The 24,761-nt window shown below is 40.7% G+C and overlaps 1 protein-coding gene across 1 annotated transcript; it reads left to right on the plus strand.

Annotated features, from left to right (window-relative positions):
• Window positions 1-643: 643 nt before the first annotated feature.
• SLC24A5 (solute carrier family 24 member 5) lies at window positions 644-23,584 on the plus strand. The gene is made up of 9 exons (XM_072148240.1): window positions 644-1,048; window positions 8,112-8,291; window positions 8,448-8,531; window positions 9,674-9,777; window positions 12,030-12,130; window positions 15,076-15,359; window positions 16,239-16,445; window positions 22,427-22,528; window positions 23,246-23,584. Exons 1-9 carry the CDS (start codon window positions 853-855, stop codon window positions 23,566-23,568), a joined length of 1,581 nt encoding a protein of 526 aa, XP_072004341.1. The 5' UTR covers window positions 644-852; the 3' UTR covers window positions 23,569-23,584.
• The last annotated feature ends 1,177 nt before the right edge of the window (window positions 23,585-24,761 follow it).

Raw genomic sequence — 24,761 nt, forward strand, 5'->3', positions numbered from 1 at the left:
CGTACAGCAATAAATAGGCAACTGTTCCGCTTTTTAACCCCTATGTCACCAGAGCCCTCAATTGCAGTATATTACACTCACAGACCAACCATAGATAACACTGCACAGATACAGGTATTTTACATAACAAGATAACAAAGATACACAAACACTTCAGCACTGCTACATCTTAGCAAGTGCCTTGTGTAATATGTGGAGCCAGTCAGACATGAAGGACACAGGAGGAAGCTGTGTGGGATCCCAGGAGCTCCAGGCTGCACATAGTACACCACATCCACCACACACTTTCCCCATGTAGCCTGCAGGATGTAGTGTGGGGCTCCCAGGTCAGTCACACACCCAGGCTTCTCCTGCTGTAAGTGGGCAGGAGGGGAGATCGATCAGCGTAAAAGTAGTAGGCAAAGGGTTAACAAATGAAGAGGAGGCAGTCTGCCCGATCTCCTCATACCAGCACCTGGCAGCCCTTCCTATTATAAGAGATGCCGTCCATAGACATAATGTGCATAAAACTTACAATATTTCCATGTACACCAGGGCAACTTTAGAGTATATGACTGCAGTGATATGCATTATTGTAATCATCTATTATAAGAAAAAATCCATTTTGCTGACAGCGTCCATTTAAACTTGCAGCCAGGATAGGGCAGCCATAGATGTGAGCAGCTGATGGGAGTGTGAATCCCTGACCCCTGGGAAAATCCTTGTGCGAGCCCCGTGATCTGGCATCATCTGAGCACAACTTTGTTCTCCGGATTCCTTCATGTCCCTCCTCAGCCTGGGGTGGAGGGATAATGAGTGCATGTGGTAGGGACACCCTGGCTCACATGATAGGGATCACCTCCCTCACCCTGCATGGCTCTCCATGTAGTTATGTGCAGGGAGGACATGGAGGCGGCCGGGTGTCAGGGAGCTCGGAGGAGCAGGCAGCCCTGCAGGACAGCACTGGCCTCTCTCACCTTCGTGTTACTCCTATGGGCGGCTGTACACCTGCTGTACCAGGCCGCGGCGCCGGGTGTGGGTGCAGAGCGCCGGGTGAGGAGGGCTACAGGTGAGTGCACCGGGTGTGAGGGTGGGGACACCTCCTGCTTATGTTACTGTAAAGCTGCGTTCACACATTCCGTTTTTCATATGCAGTTTTTGAAGCCAAAAGCAGGGGTGGATAATAATGGCTAAGAACATATCATTGAGAGAAGCTGCTCCTCCGCTTTTTTTTTTTTTTTTTTTTTTACTCCACTCCTGGTTTGGACATCAAAAACTGCTTCTAAAAAACTGAATGCGTGAAAGCACCTTTAGGGTGATGCCACGCATGGCGTCTTGAACCTGTTTTTGGTCCGTTTTTAAGCATGCGTTTTTGAAAAACATCAGTTTTTGACAGGTTTTACCAATTATTTTAATTAAAACTGGACAAAAACGGATGCATTTTTGGATGCACTTCTTAGAAACAGACCAAAAACGGGTTCAAAACGCCATGTGTGGCATCACCCTAACACTGGTGAACAGGAGGATGGACTTAAGAATGTCAATGCTTTTTCCAAACATATAGAAAGTAAGGAAAGTAGTAAAAACAGGAGTCTTTATTATTCCGGTTATTGCTGGAAGCCGGGTGTAGAAATGGAGCAGTGATCCAGTGATCGCTTTTTTGTAGTGCGGCAGAAACTTTGGAGAAATGTCTTTCTTGACCTGTAATTGTGGCGCAGCGCCATCGCCTTTTATGTGGGCACTTTGCAGATCAGGTTCTTTGCAAAGTTTTTTTTTTTTTCCAAAAAAGTTTTTTTTCTTCATATATCTAATGGTACAAGTACCGTATATTCCGGCGTATAAGACGCCCCCCCTACTTTCCTGTTTAAAATATAGAGTTTAAGATATATTCGCCGTATAAGACTACCCCTTTTCCAACGAATACAAAACACTGGTAAAAATAAAAAAAAAAAAACAGATTTGAATTTAACATGGTCCTTTTTTTCAATTTAAATTCTTATGACATGCAGGTATATAGCAGGAAAACTGTCACTCATAAACATAAGGCATACAACAACAACATTACCATCGGTATGCATAAAAACATTGAACACCATCCACCAGTAGCCATAATTAATGCCCCCACCCCCAGCAGTAGCCATAATTAATGTCCCCACCCCCAGCAGTAGCCGTGATTAATGTCCCCCCACCAGTAGCCATAATCAATGTCCCCCCAGCAGTAGCCGTGATTAATGCCTCCCATAAGTAATATCCCCCCCAAATAGCCATTTCCTAACTTTCACATATGCCCCCCCCTCCCCCCAAATAGAAACAGGGCCCCATAGATTTAAGCAAAATAAAAAAAATAAAACTCTTACCTAGTTATTCCGCTCTCTTCGCGCCCTCTCTCTCTTCTAAAGATCGGCGCAGGCGACGGCTGATGACGCGTCTGCCAGGTCAGGTGCCGGGTCATAGACCTCAGCAGACCCGGCGCAGGCAGGTGCGTCATTAAGCCTGTGCCGGCGTCGATGGATGAGGTGGGCGGATCGGGGGCCCCTTCAAATTTTAAATTGTGACAGCTCCGGGCCCTCCTGATCCAGCGCACGGACCAGATGCAGAACAGTCCGTGCGCTGTAAGGGAAAGGCCCGCGGCTCTCACAATTTAAAACATCTGCCCGCGGTGCTGCGCCGAGTTATCAGCGCAGCACAGGGGTCAGGTGCGGGCCTCGGTACCGCAATCGGTACGCCACTGTTTGAGGCTGCCGGCAGTTTTGCCGGCAGCCAACGCTGTGAAAACGCCCGCGATCGGTGCTAGCACCGATCGCGGGTGTTACCGGTAAGCCTTTGCTGCAATATGCAGCAAAGACTTACCGGCTATGGAGAGGGCTCAGCGCGTATTCTCCATGAATACACGGCGGGCGGGCGGGATTACCGGCGTATAAGACGACCCCAGAGAAGACAGAAGATTTTTCTGTCTTCAAAAGTCGTCTTATACGCCGGAATATACGGTAGATGATGCTTCAATACATGTACTGCTGGACACTTGTAGAAAAATAAAAAGTTCAATAGTGTATTCTACTAGAGGTCCAGATGGGGTGAATATCAGGGCTGCTCATCTGTAGGAATCACCACGAACGCTTCTCCAGCTTTCAGTCTTTGCATTGTGCTGCAGTTCATCAATGAGACTTGTATACTTCTGCAGGTTGCACTGGTTGTCATGTTGGTGGGAGCTCCAGTCTGGATCACATGCTGAGGTAGCATTACGTTTCCACTGCATTTGCTAAAACGCAATGTTACCTTCAGCATGTGATCAAAGTTGAAGCCTTTGGAATGCGTCAAAAACACATGAAAAAAGTGACGAAACGCATCATGTGAACGCGCCCTCAGTGTAGTTGTTACAGGGCTATTCTCAGCTTCCGGTTTGTTGAGGTGAGCTCTGGCTTTGTAATTTACATTTTAAAGTTACATTCTGGTGACTGGAGTGAGTATGTTCCTTTGCCCCCCAACCTGCCCCCACTATTGTGAGTACAAAACAGTGCAAAACAATACTGACCAGCATTATGTATTGTAAGCAGCGGATCACTGTTTAGTTCTGCGAATAGCATTTATCGGACACGGGGGCGAGCCTTTAACACTCATTGGAGGAGATTGATCGTGTCTGAGAGCAGAACTCTTTTCGTCGCCCATGGAAACCAATCAGAACTCAGCTTTAACTTTCTCACAACTGTTTATAAATTGAAAGCTGAGCCCTGATTGGTTTTTATGGGCAACTAGGACAGTTCTGCTCTCAGACACTTCTGATCAATCTCCTCTTATGTGTGTTTAATGCATGCTCCCTTGTCCGATAAATGTTCATCTCAGACATATATGATAAATCTGGCCCATTATTTCTATTTTTTTTTTTTTGTTTATGTACTTGCTGATCCATTTTCACTCATTCTCTCTATCTTGCACTGCCACTTTACACAAAAAAACCTATTCCCAGGAGAAAAAAAACAATGCACCAGCTGGCACACCTCTATGCCCAGGACTGCCATCGTAAATTGCACAGCCTGGAAAAGTGTTTGAGCACCCATTGGTGCACATATACACCATACAATTGTGCTATAGTTTTTTTGGTCAAACGATTTTGAAACATTTGGCCCCATCATGACTGGATCCTGTATTCCCGCCCAAGTATAGCAGGAACAGTGTGCAAATAGGGGGTAGTCTGCAGAAAGTGGGATTCCAGAGGCATAATAGATGTATTGTAGTTCATGTAATAGGAGGCAGACCTTATGAAAGACCTGGGCCAGTAGCTCCTGTGAAGACTGCAGTGACAGCAGTGGACTGCCATACTGGAGCCATGAGGAATGAGAGGTCCATTCTTACTGTTGGGTATGGATTTTTTAAATCTATTTTTGTTCAAACCTTTTCCCTGTAAAGTATTTCTAAATGGAACCCCCCTTTGAAGAACAGTTACTCCTGAACATGCTGATAAGACTGGATCATCTGCGCACCTATGTCATAGGAATTAGTGCAGCATTTTATTGAGGTCTTATTAATGCACAATTGCGTTTTATGTTCATTTATCTTCTAGCTAATACTTAAACTGTAAAGAAGAGTAACAGTGCTGGAAATTGGGCATTGCGCTCCTGTTACAGTGATTAGATTACAAATTCCACTATTATGATGCTATTACTCCCAGGTATAAAAAAGGGCATATAAAACGGCTGCTTTATGTATTGTATGAATCTGTTAGGAGCTGTACTGCGGACTATTGTATGGAGAAGGGTAAACATCCTTAACCAGGTCTTCAACCCTCTGGTACTATGTACAAATTACTGCTCCCTCCGCTATACATTACTAGTAATTGTGTTTGGTGCCTTATGGTATGTACCATCACAAATCATGGACAAAAACTCCTGCGTGCATGTTTTCTGCATTAAATATATGGATGGCCTATTTAGGCTTTAGGTAATCAATATCAGAGCAGTACAGATCCTCCAAGCTCTAGTAAGTGAGCATGCTGTGCGGTGACTCCACCATGCTGCAGGTAAGTCATATGGCTGAGGAACAAAATGGGGTTTACAAACACTGTGGTTATATACAAAATCTTTAATAATGTTGGTTAAAATTACATATCCACTGCAAAATCCATATTTGCTGATACTTTTTGGGCGGAGACGGTAGGGTGGTGGCGTTTTTTAGGCCATTTTTCAGTAGACTGTTAAAAAACGCATGCAGTTTTTTTGACCGTTTTTGTCAGTTTTCCAATTATCCTAATTAAGATAATGGATGATTTTTAAAAAATTTCGTAAAAAACAGCCTAAAAACGGGTTCAAAATGCCACGTGTGCTACCACCCTTAGTCTTGGCATGCTAAGGTAGACATATTTATCTTAGGATCTGGACCATTAAATCCCAGCCCAGAACATGTAGATTAGCCTTATGGGTTTGGGTAGAGGGCTGTTCTGCACAGGCTATCACCTTATTATCTGCATTGTGAAGCCTGACCTCGCCACACTCGCCTCCTTCTTCATATCACAGATCCTATGGTAGACAATATTGTGTAAGGACTTGATCTACTGGGGGCTGATCAAGACCATTTAAGACAAGTCCATCACTATCGCATATTTTTGTCCTAGTAGGTTACTCAGTAGTAGGGGGAATAAAATGATATAATCCATACTTTACTCCAAAAACATACTGGTAGGTTGATTAGATTGTAAGCCCCATTGGGGACAGGGACTGATTTGGCAAAAACTCTGTTTAGCGCTGCATAATCTGTGTGCACTTTATAAATAGAGGAATTATTATTAAAGGGGGTTTACCACAAATCAAAGTTAGGCCCTATCCACAGGATCGGTGGGGGTCTCAGTGATGAAATTGCCGAGCGCTGCGCTTGGTTATTTCTGTCAGCTCCATTGAGATGTATGGAGCAAAACGGTCATGCGCGGCCGTCTGCACCATTACTCTCCAGGAGCGATGAAGGGTCCGATGGAGGTAACTGGGACCCCTCGTTTTTGTGATCTGTAGGGGTCTCCTCCTGTGGATAGGGCCTAACTTTGACTTGTGGGAAAACCCCTTTAATTATTTTGATTGAAAAGATATAAACTATAACTATTTAGAGAAACTTTAATTTCTTAGAGATTTTTCCTTATAACAGAAAAGCAGAGTTATTAATTCTCGCTCTGAAGACAGCATTTGATTCAGAGATGTTCTCACACACGGTTATATATCAGAAGAAGCTGTGTAAAATGACTTATTGAGTACAGCAATTCCTACAGATAACACTATTTTATGATCTTCCTCGTACTGTTACATTACAAATCAGAGACAGAACTAAGGTTCTTCATGTTAATAAACCATATCAGTATTTTTATATAATTAGATATACAATAAAGGGGTTCTCTGAGAACAGTCATTAGCGTGCCATCAGCGGTCTAGAAAGTGCAGAGGTACTAGGTCACAGCAGTAACGGATTGGTGGGGTTCCTCGCATAAGTATGGATGATTTTGATTTCGACAAGAGGTTGAGGACTTTTTTGGTTCTGATGCTTTCCTCATCCCTATACTGATTTTACTATTTATTGAAAGTCTGCCTATATGTTTTTATTCTTTATTTAATTTATATGCAAATTACCTGTTGGGACTATTGGATCATGAAGAAGTTCTCAGACCTAAGACTATTCCACGCCCGAGTAGCACTGCAGTTTCCCCTCACTTTGAGTCAATGCCAATTGTGAACGTGGCTGCATGTCCCGTACAGGCACAATGGCTCCCAATGCGTTGCTGCTCAGTGAAGCCGGCAGGGGACCAGGAGCTTCTGCACATGTGCAAAGCTCCTGTTTAGCTTCAGCACTTGTGTGTGCACTTCCTGAGGGAGCAGGGGGAGGGTGAGACAGTATAAAAGTCTGTAATGCCAAATTCCAGAAGGGCTAGGGTAGACCCTCAGACTCCTTAGCAAAATTTTAAAAGTTGATTTTAGAAGGAAGAAGGCCACGGATAACACATTTAAGAAGATTACCACAGTCACGGTGCCTGGATCTATGAGTAAATGTCCCTGGTTTATCATGATGGATTTTGATGGTAGATTTTAAAAACACTGATGCAACTGCAATGATAACCCACAACAATATCAAGTCAACAGAAATAAATTAAAAGTACAACTAATGAAGTACACCAGGTGAGACACTTGGAACAACTCAGGTAGTGTGTCCACAATGAAGTGCCAAATGTAATATCTAGTTCAACTCAGCAGCATATATATAAAGCAAGTGCAATATGCATTAGATCAGGGGTGGGCAATTATTTTTCCCATGGGGTCACATGGGAATTTGGAATGGTTTTAGAGGGCCGGACCATATACTTAACTCAGTTCTACCAAATACAGTATTTTTCGGACTATAAGGTGCACCGGAGTATAAGGCGCACCATCAATAAATGCCTGCTAAAATGTCTAGGTTCTTATATAAGGCGCACTGGACTATAAGGCGCACCTGATTATAAGGATGCATGACCAGCAGGTGGCAGACCTGTGCACAGTTCAAGGCAGCTGTTGTCTGTCAGTACGGTTCATATATAAGGCGCACTGGACTATAAGGCGCACTTTTGATTTCTGAGAAAATCAAAGGATTTTTTGTGCGCCTTATAGTCCGAAAAATACGGTACCTAAATACTGCATATTGTATATAACCTATCCCTACATAAAATAACTGTAAATAAAACACAACGATAATTCAGTGAAAATATGAAGGACTTAATTGCATCATTATTTGGTGATTGGGAGGGGAGCTCAAATTTTTCAACATCCTCACAAGGGGCGGTCAGAGATGGAGGGTAGTTCAATGCCCAGGTCTGCATTAGATGACTAAAAAGCCAAATGCTGTGTGTCCTCCTGCAAATTTATGTAATAAAGGCAAGTCTATAATGACCAAGGCAAAAGGAGCCTATAGTGAATGAGCTACTACAGAGCTTCAAAAATATAAAAGGTCCCAGAAAAACATCTTTGTAAATATAATATTGTACTCGCAGAGTAAAAGGCTAAAAGCCACGGACGGTGTCCGATATGGGTCAGACAAACGGTCATTGCTGCTACAGCTATGTGTATGTATATAAAATGTAATGTATCTTCCATGAAGTATTCTGAATAGGTCCTGCTTGTCTGTTGCAGAGAATGAAACTCTTTGTGTCTTTTCACCATCATCTGAGTTTCCTAAAGGACTATTTACAGAGCAGGAGAGAAAAGATGGAGGGATCATCATTCATTTCCTAGTCATTTTATACATGTTTCTAGCTGTGGCCATTGTCTGTGATGAGTATTTCATTGCTTCCCTGGAAGTCATCAGTGAACGTAAGTACAAGATACTGGTCCTGGAAACCTTTTGCTTTGACAAGTAAGAGGCACAGCAGAAGTCAACTGGTTTTACAGTTTTATTTCAATAATAATATATACAATTTACCTAGTGTAACTACAGAATATTTTTTGTCTTGTTTTTGGCATTTCCAGGTCTTGGACTCTCCCAGGATGTTGCCGGAGCCACCTTCATGGCTGTGGGGAGTTCTGCACCAGAGCTTGTTACAGCATTTCTAGGTATGTAGTATAAAGCAAGAATGAGACAAATTACTTATTGCATACCTGCTAGACTAGGACGGGACTTGAACTCACAATCTCCTCTGTCTGTACAAGTGGGGTGGAGGGGGAAAATGAGAAGCAGGGGAGCAGTGTGTAAGGATGGAGGAATTTTTTTTTTTTTTTTTTACAGAAGGTGCCATGAATAGATTTGATTTTTATTCTAATATCAACAATACATAGAATATCATATTTATGTTTGGAAAAAACTAATTAATAAAGAAATAATACAACTAAAATTCTAAAGGTAATAACATAACTACCCACCCAGTGCATTGGCCCAAATACTAGATGATGAAAATGTGTGGATAATAAATACTTAGCTTACATATAATCTATCACAATATATGGAAAGTGCATCACAGAGATTTTCTAGCAACACAATAAATGAAATGATGAACCTCCTAGACTATCGGGGGTCAATAATATGTGGTAATGATGCACTTCATTGTGTAACTTTCTGCTTTCTACTCATTAACTCCGCCCTTGGGCTTATCATTTAATTTATTGTGTTCCTAGAGAAATGCTGTGCTGCACTTTGATGTTCTTGTGGGTCTACCCACATAGCAGGACCTTGTGGTGGCTGTAATTCATGGACCAACCCCTGCTCTACGTATGAGAACCCAAGCATCGTGCTGATATATAATGCAATGAGTACCTGTATCGCTCCAGGACAACCACATAGGACTCCCACCTAGCTCAGAAAGAGATTGCAGCTCACTGTAATTGGACCAGTCCCTTCTTGGTCCATGAATGCATTGTGCAGATAAATAATACAATCTGGTTGAAATATGGTGTCTGCCTCAACTGTATTTCTAAATTTAAGGCTATATGGGGCAGGTGAAGTCCCTGAGTTACCAACACAAGCACTGGTATGATTGTGTTGTGCCTAGAATACAGATTATCCAATATCCGATGAAAATAATAATATGTTATGGCTGCCACCATAAAGGAGTTGGCTCTCTGTTGAAAGGGTGAGACAGGAAGTTTGTGCTTTTTTCCTAAGTGAAATGATGTCTGGATGCAAGTAGTTTCTTCCTTTGAAATTATTATTTTAAGTATATAAGAGAAATTGTCAGAATAATTTTGCATTTTCCTTTTAGGTGTGTTTGTCACCAAGGGGGATATTGGAGTGAGCACTATTGTGGGGTCCGCTGTATATAATCTACTTGGGATATGTGCAGCTTGTTGCCTGTTATCATCTGCGGTATAGTACACAGCACAACTTTTCTCTTCAGCTTCTTTTATTTTATTCATAAGAAAATACAAAACAATTGGACAAATAAAAACTGAAGACATTTTATAAGTGATAACACAATTGCTCTAAGTTATAGTAATGTGTAAGTAAGCAAAATCAGATTTTACAGTAAACTTGTTTTATTTACAAATTGGGGCATGTTTCTTTATTTTGACCAGTTTTCGCTAGTTTTTTGGGTAGTATTTTTTGGTAGTTTTTAGGTGCATTTTTCCAACTATGCAAGAAGTGAGCCGGTGGGTGTTTCTGTTGCAGTGTTCCTAAATGTATCTTTCCGAGACAGATGTTTCCTTCTTTTACAAATTTTTTAGGTGCAAAATGAAGTACAACTGACCCCATGCTTACTTCCATAAATGCACCTAAAAAGTTGCAAAAAAAAAATAAAAAACATGCAACAGAGACAAAGAAAAAAAAAGACCTGCACCATACGGAAACTTTAGAAAGAAACCTAGCACTGCTAAAGTCAGTATTCAGCCAAAAAAGTTGCAAAAGAAAACACATGATTCATGTATCCGAATAAGTTGTTATAGTCCTTATAGCATTTTTGCTAGGAGCATATACTCATTTTATGAGGCAGTTTCTTTTAGCCAAAAACAGGATAGGATTTAAAAGGAATGAGAAATAAAAAAGACAAAAAAGAGAAGTAAAGGTCCTTTATTTCTACTTCAGGTCCATGTGTGATTTCAGCATTTAAGTAGAAGAACTTTAGAATGGTTCAGATGGTAAATTATGACATTTTATTTTAAATATGTATTTGTGTTTATAATACAGCATATGAAACCCTTCCTGGTCAATGCTCCTACTCCCAGTGGCACATCCCAACCTGACTATTACTATTACTATGACTATTACTACCTGACCATGAAGAGGTTTAAAGGACTTCTCCAGTGACATACAAGTTAACCCCTACACACAGGACAACTTGCTGATCGGTGGGAGTCTTCATAGATCAGAAGAACAGGGGTTTGTTGTACCTTGTTGTACACCAAAATGAAGAGAGTAGCTTGTCATGTATGCGGCAGCTGCTCCTTTCAACGTTATGCCACTGACGGAGATGGCGAGCTAACTAGTATGTCATTGGGGTACCCCTTTAAGGACCTTGCACTGATGCAAGAAGCATTTGATCTGTTACATGCTTCTTCCATCACTCTAAGGTCCTTAACCTAGTTCATGCTGCATTTAATACTCATGTTGGGATGGGCAGGGAGAAGGCGAGTGCTTTACCCCATCTCCAGGGCAGGAGGTAGGTGGGCAGTACATGAATGTGTGCAGCCAAACTTGCCCCTATAAAACCGTGTGCAAGCCATAGTGTCCCCGTTAGTGTATTCCAGCCATTGGCACTCTGTAACACTATGTACCAGTCACAGTTTCCTCCAGCGCTATGTACAAGACACAGGTGCCCCCATAAGATGACATCATGTAAATCAATATCTGTAGCTGAAGTACTGAAGCAACCTTGGGCTTGCCCAATAAGAAAGAAAGGACACCATCAGCACCACACATTTTTCTCCACAATGCCTTATATTGAGGTCTGCAATGGTTACATCATAAGGCTGAACACTTTGATAGGAACAATAGTGCTAAGCTGTGTATTTTTCTGAGAGATGCCTACAGAGGTTCAGTAGAAAGCGCTGCTATTCCAATAACTTTTATAACCGATCGCTTCCCTAGGGGTACTCAGCTGGAACGTTTAGTCACTAGGGGGTACTTGGCTCAAAGAGGTTGAGAAGCATTAATTTAGACAACCCTGAGGAATTAATACAGAAAGTATATTAGAAAATTGCACAGTTTTTTCGTTATACCAACAATAACCTTTTATCTGTCAAAACTGAACATCTCCTTTTCATAGAATAGTAAAGGAAAAGTGTAATTTAAGCATATAAATAACAATAAGTGTGACATGTTAGTATTGTCAAGTTTTTACTGGCACACATACTATAAATAGCACAATTCTTATTAAATGATAATAGATAAAAAGCTGTTTTTTGTTTACCTCATGTAAGAATATTTTGTTATAAAAAGTTACGAAAGCTGTAGGATCAGTAATTTGATACTAACATTTGGTAATCGTTATGGACTGTATCTTAATTTATTTATATGTATTGTAAACCATGTTGAGGGTTGTTCCTAGTTTTGCCATCTCCAATACACAGGTTATAAGATGACAAGCTGATGGTGTTTTTTTTTTTGTTTTTTTTTAATAGATATGCAAGTTGACTTGTTGGCCCTTATTTCGTGATTGTGTTGCCTATGCTGTCAGTGTAGGAGCAGTAATTGGCATAACATTTGACAATAAAATTTTCTGGTGAGTAACTTGATAACATCAGTTATGTCCTTTATCGTGATTTATCACACACACACACACACACACACACACACACACACACACACACTGGAGCGTATTAAGACCCCTTTAAATTCTTCACTCTTTGATTAGTTGCAGCCAATTGGAAAGATCAAAAAAGTTCTTTATTTGCTCATTTATGTACACTCAGCTCCCCATTTTGACAAAAAAAACTAAGTTGGAGTCCAGTTGTGTTTAATTAAACTGATTGGACTTGATTAGGAAAGGCACACACCTGTATATATAAGACCTCACAGTGCATGTTATAGCACATGAGAATCATGAGGTCTAAGAAACTGCCCAAGTAGCCCAGGCAGAATTGTGGCAAGACACAGATCTGGCAAAGTTACAAAACAATTTCTGCAGCACTCAAAGCTCATAAGAGCACAATGGCCTCCATAATCCTTAAATGGAAGAGGTTTAGGACACCCACAACTCTTCCTCAACTTGGCCACCCAGCCATTTCAACAAGCAATGGATATTGTTTGAATAATGAAATGTTATACAAATTTCCAATATACTTTCTGTATCAAATCCTAGTGGTTTTCTGTTTTATTTTTATATCTCTGCTTGCTGTCCTTCTGTTGTTTATTTCCAGCAGACAAAAATATGACCATGGTCACACAGGTGCGCAGCTCGTTATAATACACCGATCTGATTACTCTTTATGATAACAAGCTGTCCACCTGCGTGACCCGTGGTCAGATTTTTGTCCACTCGAAATAACCAATGAAGCTTTCTATAGAAAAAAGCAAGATAAGAAAAACCAGTAACACAGCGCATCAGTGAACAAGTACAAATATAAGATATTATATGTCCTATATTCCAGGAAGTGGGGAGTAGTGAGATCTAGCTGCGTTTTCCTGTGTCCCGACAGCACTTCAGCCGGGATGGAAGATCAGTAGCTGTAGGTAAAAAAACAGAACGTAAGACCGCGCTTCTCAAAAACGGCAATACTATTTTTCATAAGCGGACAACGCGTTTCGGGGGCGTACGGCTCCCTTCCTCATGTCCATGTAATTACACAAAGTTCTAATCAAAGACAGACAAATATGGAGGGTTGGTCCCAAAGTATAAAATCAGTAAACGTCATATATAATAAAAAGGGATAAATAAATGTGCTCTCATTTAAAAACATAATAATAGAAGGTCATAAAAAATCTCAAAAGGTCATAGTGCATTACATTACTGTTGTAGATATAAAAAAAATTGTTTTGCATAATTTATTGAATATAACATACTCTCCCTATTATTTATTGATATTTGCAAATCACCCCATGAAATGCACTATGACTAGAGATGAGCGAGTATACTCGTCCGAGCTTGATGCTCGTTCGAGTATTAAGGTACTCGAGACGGCTCGTTGCTCGGACGAGTATTTCCCCTGCTCGAGATCGAGCATTTAATTAAAAAAACACAGTGAAGAACAATGAAGAATAGAATAAAAACAGTGAACACAGTGAACACAGGATCATTTAAGTGAAAAACACAGTGAAGAATACAGTGAAGAATAGATTACAGATGTTCGGCACATCTGTTTACTTGTCGGAAGATACGCGCGGAACGGTGCGAACAAAATAGTATGTGAAGAACAATATATATGTGTGAAGAACACGGTGAGCAGCACAGAGACATGGGGCAGCGGCAGCACGGAGACATCGAGGGGCACGGGGAGACATCGAGGGGCACGGGGAGACATCGAGGGGCACGGAGACATCGAGGGGCACGGAGACATCGAGGGGCACGGAGACATCGAGGGGCACGGGGAGACATCGAGGGGCACGGGGAGACATCGAGGGGCACGGGGAGACATCGAGGGGCACGGGGAGACATCGAGGGGCACGGAGACATCGAGGGGCACGGAGACATCGAGGGGCACGGAGACATCGAGGGGCGCGGAGACATCGAGGGGCACGGAGACATCGGGGAGACTTCAGTGGAAGAAGAGCAGCGGATCCCGGGACAGCGTATCTCCCGACAAGTAAGCAGATGTGCAGAACATCTGCAATCTATTCTTCACTGTGTTTTTCACTTAAATGATCCTGTGTTCACTGTTTTTATTCTATTCTTCACTGTTCTTCACATCTGTTAACTTGTCGGGAGATAATATACGCGCGGAACAGTGAAGAATAGATTGCAGATGTTTGCATACATCTGCTAACTTATCAGAAGACATTCTTTTTCAATTAATTAACACATTTTATTCCCGAACCATGGTCCCTTTGAAAAATGCTCGAGTCTCCCATTGACTTCAATGGGGCTCGTTATTCGAGACGAGCACTGGAGCATCTGGAAAAGTTCGTCTCGAATAACGAGCACTCGAGCATTTTAGTGCTCGCTCATCTCTAACTATGACCTATTGAGATTTTTGATACATCTATTATTTATTATACTTCTATTATTATTATAATAGATAGGGAGCCATACGCCCCAAAACGCGCCGTCCATTTATGAAATAAAGTATTGCCGTTTTTGAGAAGCACGGTCTTGCGTCCTGTTTTTTTTTTTTTTTTTTTTTACCTACAACTACAGAAAAAAGCAAGCAGAGATCTAGAAAATAGTGAGGAATTGATACAGAAAGAATATTGGAAAATTGTATTTTTTATTATTATACAAACAATAACATTAATTTGCTGAAGTGGGAATATCCCTTTAAGTCTGGACTTTGACTGGAGCATTGCAGCACCAATTCTTTTAGCCATTCAGTTAAGATATTCACTGGTGCACTTGTGACGATATATCCGTTTCAAGACCAGCAAACTGTTAAAACTTATAGAGCTGGCCAATTAATCAAATGACCTAATAATTACAACTATCCAAAGGATAGTTTGCAGGAACTGTGTCTAGATGGATTCATATAGATATCTATGTATAACGTCTTTCAACACTGTATTCTTTTACTTTAGGTATGAATCTGCATCATTGATTTTGATATATGGTCTCTATATTGTGGTGCTGTGCTTTGACATAAGAATTAATCAGTATATGATTAAGAAGTTCAGTCCTTGCTGTAGATGTTTTGCTGAAGCTCTAGAAGAAAGCAATGACCAGCAGCCCTTACTTGGCTGGAAAGAAGAGAGCATACGAGTTGTTCGCCAAAATTCCCGATCAGACAGTGGCATCTTTCAGGAAGATTCCGATTATTCTCATCTATCAATAAGCTTGCATGGACTGAATGACATTTCAGATGGTCAGTATTGGTTTCAAATGTTTATAATGTGTTATATTTTCTTATAGGAGAAAGGGGGGAACTCTTTGAGCTGTGCCAGAAGTGATTACCAATAGCATGCTGCATTCAAACTTTGGAGGTTCAATTTTGTGAACTCCAACAATGTTATCCTTTGCAATGTGTTTTACAGATACAGCTAGTGGCTAAAAATGGTTTATCTTAGATCCCCATAAAGTATATTTATAACATTGCCTTGTTTATAGCTAGCTCTAGAGGGTGTTGAGGGGCATGGCCTCCTCGGGCTGAATCCTGCAACTTCATCTCAGCATTCAGCAATAATGTCGTGCGACGAGGCTGACATCATCTCAGGTGATTTCACCTCCTAACATCAGCAGACTGCACCCCATCAGATGAAGTCACAGCAGCCTCCATTGAGAATGGAGAGAAGTAAAGTCCATGCAGGCATGTTGTGACTTCATGTGATCAGATGCATGCTTGGGGTACAGTCATTGAGGTTTGATCCCACCACAGCATTTCAATCTGGACTCCTTCTGACCTACAACACCAGAGATCCTGAAAACAGTGGAGTGGTAGGAATAGCATGCACCCTGCAACTTCCTGGTATGGAAATTTACCACAGCACTCTAAACTGACTCTCACTGATCAAATTGTTGTCCTCTATCCTGTGGATAGGGAATAACAGGCAAACTTGCTTCACCCTCTTTAAGCTGGAAAGTTACTTTGCTCCACTATAACAGATGAAAGGTCCAATTCAAGGTACAGTGTTACCTACAGTATACTATTATTGCTGCCAGTACAGTGTTATTACGGTTTGTGCTGTCTGTTGAAATTTGATTTTCTTCTTTTTATTTATACCACATTTCTTTTGCTGTATATCAGATCCACCAAGTGTCTTTACAATGCCCGAGGATGACTTCAAAAGAATTTTTTGGGTTCTATCACTTCCCATCATTACATTGCTCTACCTGACGATACCTGACTGCAGAAGAAGGTGGTGGAAGAAATGGTTCATTTTGACCTTTCTTATGTCAGCAGTTTGGATCTCTGGAGTAACTTATATTTTAGTTTGGATGGTGACCATAGTAGGTAAGTGAATTATAGAGTTTACATTAAACCATGTTGTGCCTTCAGTGATATTAAAAATGTGTCTAGAAAATAACAAGGTCTCTTACACACTAGTGAGTGTGGTGCGTCCAACTCTCAGCATGTGCTGGCTGGAACGTCTGGCTTGACCGCTGAGCAACCGTCCATTCTGTTCTGTTTGTCAGTATTTGGGACAGACCTTCCAGCCAGGACACTGCGAGTGTAATGTGAGTTGGAAGCATCACACTCACTAGTGAATAAGGGGCCTTAGATAATTGGTACATTTTTGATAAAGCTATATCTTTCCCAAAAGCAGATACATATCTGCTCTCTACAGAGAGACGGGGTAATTTTAAGATCTTTGAATATCAGTATTTTGAACTACTACAGGCCTATGAAAAAAAAAGGCTTAGCAAATTATGCAAATGAGCCTGAGGGGCTCCAGTCTCCATTAATACCTATGTAGCCCGCAGCCCCTCAGGCTGGTTTGCATAATTATAAAAGCCTTTAGAAAAAAAACGGAGGGGGTGCACACCAGTATGTAAGTGTGCCTGGTTTACAATCTTTCATCCTTGTGGTAGATGTCCTTTAACCCCTTAATGACCGCCCTATCGGGATTCTACGTCGGTCATTAAGGGTACTTCTTCTGACGCGACGCCTTTCTACGGCGCCGCGTCAGAAGAAGATTTCGGGACATCGGGTCAGTATAGTGCCGGTGGGTGTCGGGCTGTGATATCACAGCCCAGACCCGGCACTAACACCCGGGATCGGAAAACCTCTGATCCCGGGTGTTTAACCCCTTACACGCCGCGGTCAAGCATGACCGCGGCGTGCAAGTGTGTCCCCCGTGGATCGGACCCCTCCGGTGTGCTTACCGGATGATCGCTTATTCAAGCCAAAATGTGGAAAATATGTGAAAGTAAAAAAAAAAAGATTAAATCATTTTATAATAATAATTAAATAAATAAAATAAAGTCCCATAATCTCCCCAGTTACACATATAATGCAAATACAGTATATAAAACACAAAAACACACGAAAAATGTACATATTTGGTATCACCGCGTCCGTATTAATCTGTACAATAAATCTAAATCAATATTGAACCCGCTTGGTGAACGATGAAAAAAAAAAACTACGAAAAACTTCCCATAATATACAATTTTTCATCAAACACCATCACAAAAAATGTTCTAAAAAGTTTTCGCAAAAAATAAGCCCTCAACCAGATCTGACAACATAAAAATACAGAAGTTATGGCAATAAAAAGTTGTCAATAGTAAAAACAATGCGATATTCTCCAATATTGGTTTTGCTCAGGAAAAGTGAGCAAAGATAAGAAAAACTATATAAATGAGGTATCACCGCAGTCGTAGTGAACCAGAGAATAAAGATAAAATATTATTTTTACATTACGGTGAGCGGGGGAAAAAAAATGCTAAAAATCCAAAATAAAAATTGATGATTTTGTTTGTGTCCCCCTTGAAATAGTTAATAAAATCTCATGAATAAGCTATAGACCCCCTAAATGAATTATCTATACATTGTATCTCATTCCGTAAAAAATAAGCCCTCATATGTTTGCATTACCAAAAAAAATAAAAATGTATAGGTAGTACAATGTGACAATACAAATGTGCTGTGAATGGCGCCTCCATTCATTCTATACTCGGCTGTGCGCCCGTACAGAAGTTTACCACCACATATGGGGTATCAGTACACTCTGGAGGAATTGGGCATCAAACGTTGCAGTGCGTTTCATCATTTAATTTATTCTGAAACTGTCAGTTTGGCCTAAATGAATGTATTTTCCAAAAAAATTCCATAGTTTCTAAATCGCAGGTCCATATTGTTTTAACCCATGTGAAACACTTAAAGGGTTAATGGACTTAATAGAAGTTGTTTTACATACCTTGAGGGGTGAAGTTTCTATAGTGGGGTAATTTATGGGGTTTTACTATTATTTAGGCCTTTCAAAGTCACTTGGAAGCTGAGCTGTTCCTCAAAATGAGAGTTTTGGGGATTTTCATGAAAATGAGAAAAATGGCACCTAAAGTTCTGCACCTCATAACATCCTAGAAAAGTGAGAGGATGCATAAAATATCATTCTAACATAAAGCAGACATTCCGTAAATGTAATTTATCAAGCTTTTTGGGTAGTTTTACTTCCTGTCTGGAAAGCAGAACATTTCAAACTTGGAAAATGAAGAATTTTTACAAACTTTTGCCAAATTTTCACTTTTTTTCAGAACGAATCGCAAAACTTATCACTTAAATTTTATAACTAACATGAAGTACAATGTGTCACGAGAAAACATTCTCAAAATCACCTGGATATGTTAAAGCGTTCCGAAGTTATAACCAATTATCGTGAAACAGGGCAGATTTGAAAAATCGAGTCTGGTCATTGAGCTGAAAACTAGTGTCGGTGATAAGGGGTTAAAGGGCTACATACACATAAAAGACTCCCACAACAGGGTGGGAGAATAGGCATGTTGAATTTCGGCTGAATTCTTTTGTACCTTGGAGAGATGACCACCAGAATTGTCCTTCATCCCCTCTAACCTTTAACAAAACATGCATGCTCAGCTGAAGCAAGCCCGTCTGGGTATTGAGGCTGGTCTAACTATTAACAAACAGCTGTTAACACAGCATTTTACTATGTTCAGATACTCGTCCAGCAGTATCTGCTCACTGACTTCTCAGCAGTTATAGGTATAGGTTATATGTATTGTCTGTAAACTGCTGTGTAACTATATTGCTACATGATTACAAGGGACACTTTTCTTCTTTTATTTCTTTCTCCTGAGTATACAGAAAGGCTAAAGTGCCTGTAGAAATCCAGCATGCCTGTGGCATGTACAGGTGACAACAATGACCTCTATCTTCCCACTGGAATACAAAATTGAGAAGCAGCAAAGCGTATTCCTATCTGTCAGAATAGGTAGTGAATTTTATGTAAGACTATGATCACAGTAGACATACTGCAGTCTATGTGAGTTTTCTGGTAAGACACATGTGGCAAATCAGGGTTTCGGGGAAGGACTGAAACATAGAAATCTTAATTTATACTTGTGTAACCTCCTCTCACTTCCTATATAGTAGCTCAAGTCTGGTTATGTTCCCTCTGGCTTCTTTTATGTGGACAAATATCACAATTAAACTAATGATATGCCAAGAATCACAAATAGCTGAAATTCTTTGAGACTCTTGTCTTTCATTCTTAGCCCAAGGATTACTGTCACATGCCCTTACTTTAATAAGTGCATGATAAAAAGGGTTGTCACATGACTGGAGGTTTGTATGGACAGGGCTCGCTAGGATATCTCAGGTTATCATTATACTTTCAGAACAACACATGGAAGTTTTAGGAAGAATTTCTCCAGGGGACTAAAAAAAAGAAAGAATTGTATACTATTTTTATTGATTTTTAAAGGGTTGGCCACGTTACGTTTCTGTAATGGGTGGGGGGCAGGTTATTTGGTAAATTGCCATTATACCATAAGTGAACCATGAGGCTTCACTGTACTTTTCAAGAAACAGGACATCTGCTTTAAGGAGAGTAGGGCCATGTAAATGGCAGATTTGGGAAGATGCTGAAGGACCGCAAGTATAAGCATGTTAACTAGTAGGAATCTATAAAATTTGCTACACTTTACAGTGGGCACACTGATTTTTCGATTAAGACAATTTGTCAAAACCATCCTCTGCTTAGTGAACATGTAATTTTTACGGATGGCAAAAACGGATACCAAGTCCATGTGTGATCAGTGTGTAATTCACATCTGTGCTTTATGACCTTTTGTAGTAGGTCCCAACCCTAGGAAGGGTCACATGACCTTGCTATTCAAATACAGATGGCACACAGATGAAACCCATGTATCAACCTGTGGCATCCATTCCCAATTACTTCTATGCGATGGGTGGTGCCACAAATATGGGCACGTCTAGGATCTGCTCTAAGTTTTCTACAGCCTCCATACCGATCGTTGATGGACTCATTCATGTGCAGGGCTCCACTGAATTTAATGTGTCCGTGTCCCATCTGTTAAAATTTTTTTATGAAAACAACCTTTGTGTAGATGAGGGCTAAGATTGGTGACATCCTTAGCAGAGTCTCTGCCGTGAATCTGAGCAGAGATTTTATTATATGTGTCCCTGGCCAAACAGGTTGGTCTTTTACAGCGCTGAAAATTTTTTAAGAACTTTCCATTTTCATCTGGCTCATAGAGGTTCAATACAGTGTTATCTATTTAAGTATCTTCCTGGTGCCAATGTTGTGTTCTTTGCCCTGTTATTGCCTTTTGTGTTCTGAAAGTGTTTTTCAAGTCGGAGGAGACTAACCTCTTCCTGTATCTGTCCTGAAGATGAGTCAATTTTGTCTACCCACAGTTCCCATGATGCTGTAAATCCAGTGTGATTCCTACAAGTAAATCTATTGAGCTTTTAGATATGAAGCAGTTGCATTTTTGTTGCTTAAATGGCTTGACCTCTTTAACCACATTCCAGCAAATAATTGATATTGTTTGTGTAAAGAAAACTATACAAATTTCCAATACACTTTCTGTATCTATTCTTAACGATCTCTTCTTGCTGTAATGCAACAAGAAACTTCATTCTTTACTTCCTGTAGTTAAAGGGGTTTTTTCACAAAGGAAATGGGATCCACGGGATAGGGCCTAACTTGCTGTTCAGTGGGGGTCTCCAACACTGACCCCTCGTTGCTCCATCAGATTAATGGCGCAGACAGTCGCGCTTGACCGTTCTGCTCCATAAATCTCTATGGCGCTGACGGAAATTGCCAAGTACAGACCCCTTGTTTTCGCAATCTGTGGGGGGTCTCGGCGCGGAGAGACCCACTGATCAGCAAGTAGATAGAGCCTAACTGTCCATCGTGGGAAAACCCCTTTAATCTCCGGTCCATGGTCATGTGATGACGCATGGGTGGCCAGCTTATTTCATGCATCTCTGATTATACTATTTTATATAATGAGCCGTGCACCAGTGTGACCATGGACCAGTGTTTATCTGCAGGTAGTAAAGAATTAAGTTTCCTGTTTCATGATGGCAAGATGAAAAATCATTAAGAATTGATACACAAAGTATATTGGAAATTTGTATAACACAAACCAGATCAATTATTTGCTGGAATGTGTTTTTGTCAAAAGACCCAAAGACTGATTCTGCCTTCAATTTTACTATTTCACCTAGGGAATTAAGTAGTTAAAACTTTAGCTGTTTCAGTTATGTATTTAAGTTCAGTTACTGCTCGGACTCCACAGCAGTAACAATGCCTCCTGATATATTGCCACCACCCAACCCCTTCCCTCATCCTTTTTCCTTTATCTCACTCCTGGGTCTAGCAAGAGGCGACATGAGGTGCCAGAGCCCTTCAGCCTTATTTGCATATTTCTAAACTGAAGCTTTGTTTTTATTGTTCAGCTGCTCCTTTCATGCCAAAGGTCAGCACAGACTATATAACATAATTGGAATTGTGGTGATAGATTCCCTTTACTAAATATTTTCACATTTTTGGGTAGACATATTGGGGCACATTTACTAAGGGTCGTGTGCTGCACTTTTGCATGTTCTTCATGACTAAAACGGCTTGCACAGGTATTTAAGAAGTGTCTGCGCTGCGATTTGTGTTGCACGTTACTTTTTTCTGTGGCGCATCTGCACTGGGTTCCATGCGACAGAAATTAGGGGGCGTGCCATCGGACGGTCCGACTGATTTGGACCAAGAGCCGTATTATACTTACAAATTGTGTTACGCGCCCTATGTTAAAGGTGCGGCACAAAAAAGATGGTGAATTCTGTCGGACGTGAGCAGGGAAGTGCCAGATTATTGATTTCTGGTGCATGATCTTAGTGAATAGCCACATGCAGCGTTGTAGACAGACGATGCACTTTTAGTGAACTCTAGTGACTTCCCACTCTTTTTTTAAATTTGTAAAATCCTTTCATATTATCAATACTTGCAGGTGAAACACTGGGTGTTCCTGACACTGTAATGGGCCTTACACTCCTAGCAGCAGGAACAAGCATACCAGACACCGTGGCAAGTGTACTAGTGGCAAGAGAAGGTAAGCATCATTGTCTATACTCCGTGTCTACTCAGTCTGACTGTATGATCACATGAAGATGATTGCCCATGGAAACCAATCAGAATTAATCTTTAATTTTATAAACAGCTGTGGGAAGATGAAAGCTGAGCTCTGATTTGTTGCTGTGGGCAACAGTTCTGCTCTCTGATACTTCTGATACATCTCCCCCATAGTCTATAAAGTTTGGTGTACATCAGTCGGTATCCTGTATTTATTAGGTACTATCTTTACGGTTATAATATGAGGATAAAGGGCGGCTTGCCATGGTTTTCACAGAAACTCATTTCTTAACTGTTTCACTTTTTATAATCTGTATTAAAATAACATTCCATTTCTTTTTTCGTGTGCCGGAGGAGCTGGCAGATAGATTGATGCAAAACTAAGAAAAGTGCAGTATGAGGCTAGAAGCACATGGCTGTGGTCAGTCTGTGAGATTACTGTAAGCAAAGGGAGGTGCTGAGGGAGCAGAGAGCGTAACAGCCTGTGAAGATACAGCATGGAGGGGCTCTTGTAGCATCCCCAGAGCCCATGAAAACCAAACATAAACTTATCACAGTCACCACAGTGCCTGGATTTATCTGTATTGATGGAAGATTTCCTAAAAATCTGTCCAGGATTCATGCACACACCAGTCAGGTGTCTGTGTTATTTCACTTATGTTTGAAATAATAAAGATTTTCTATTTTTACTTTACAGGAAAAGGTGATATGGCCATGTCCAATATTGTGGGATCGAATGTATTTGACATGCTTTGCTTGGGAGTTCCTTGGTTTATTAAGACAGTTTTCATAGACCGGTCATCCCCAGTGGAAGTGAACAGCACAGGGTTAACGTACACAACAATCTCTCTATTGTTCTCCATCATCTTTATATTTGTGGCAATACATATAAATGGATGGAAGCTGGATAAGAAGCTGGGAGTCATCTGTCTAGTCATGTACCTTGGTTTTGCTTCACTGTCTATTTTGTATGAACTAGGAATTATAGGAAATATGTCTTTACGTACTTGTGGAGACTAATAAATGTGACGTTTGATCCCAACATTTAATTATGGATTTACTCATTTTGTGGAAGAAATTAACACTGATCAACTTTATCCCTTCTTGGTGTGAAATTTGGTTTCTTAGAGGAAAGACTTCGGAGGAGGACAAGCAGCAAACATTTGCATCTTCCATTTACATAGATCAATAGTAACTTCATGGGAGAGGCTCAATGCAGCAAACATCCCCAATACTTGTCCCAATCATTAGTGTGTGTAATAAAACATAATTACAGACCTGTGATAATCACTTCAGTTCTGTGGAAAATATTTGAGTGATATATGGTGCAATCCTGGAGTATCGCGATGCACATAACCTTATTACCACAGCATCAGCATCTGTGGTCCGGTCAGACTTACCAGAGGTAAGTTCTAGCCTGGACCTAGGGGAAGCTGTTAATGGTATGTTGGCATTTGATACTTTATCACATAAAATAAGATGGGACTAGGGGACAATGTGTAATTCATAATTGCATTAGGTTAATGCACATGCGCATAACAAGCAATTTGCCCTGCAATATAAATAGTATTTCATGGGATTGAAAGCAATCACATACACAATGTGTGCAAATTTTGCCAATATTCCATGCCATGTACAGGCAGTCCCCAGGTTACATACAGGATAAGAACAAACCTACAGAAACCAGGTTGAATTTGTATGTAAGTCAGAACTGTAACTCCTGACAAATTATTTTTGGTCTCTGACAATTGTATTTTTAAAAAATGTTGGGTTGTCATCAGAACCAGGATTATCAATAAAGCTTCATTACAGACACCTGTGATAACTGTATAGCCGATCATTGTAGCCTAGGACTAAAGTACAGCAAGTTACCAACAAGCAGAGGTTCGTTTAACTAGGCGATGTCTAAGTCGGGTATTCTTCAGTAGGGGACCGTCTGTACTAGGAAGCAGGAAACAAAATTCCAAATGCAGCAATGTTGGTGAAAAAATGCATTGGCGACATTTTCTTGTGGGCCTGGCTTTTACTGTGTGCCCCAGATGACGTCTCCATTCTTTGGGTCAGTGCGATCAGATTGTTTAATTAAGCCTCCCGTACAAATAAATTTCTATCTTCTGGCACTAATAACTATTTTTATACTTCCATGTACAGAGCTATTAGACATTACAGGGTTACACACCAGGAAAAACTGTTTATTTACTTTGATCAGACAT

Source organism: Engystomops pustulosus, chromosome 4, assembly GCF_040894005.1.
Source record: "Engystomops pustulosus chromosome 4, aEngPut4.maternal, whole genome shotgun sequence".
NCBI lineage: Eukaryota > Metazoa > Chordata > Amphibia > Anura > Leptodactylidae > Engystomops > Engystomops pustulosus.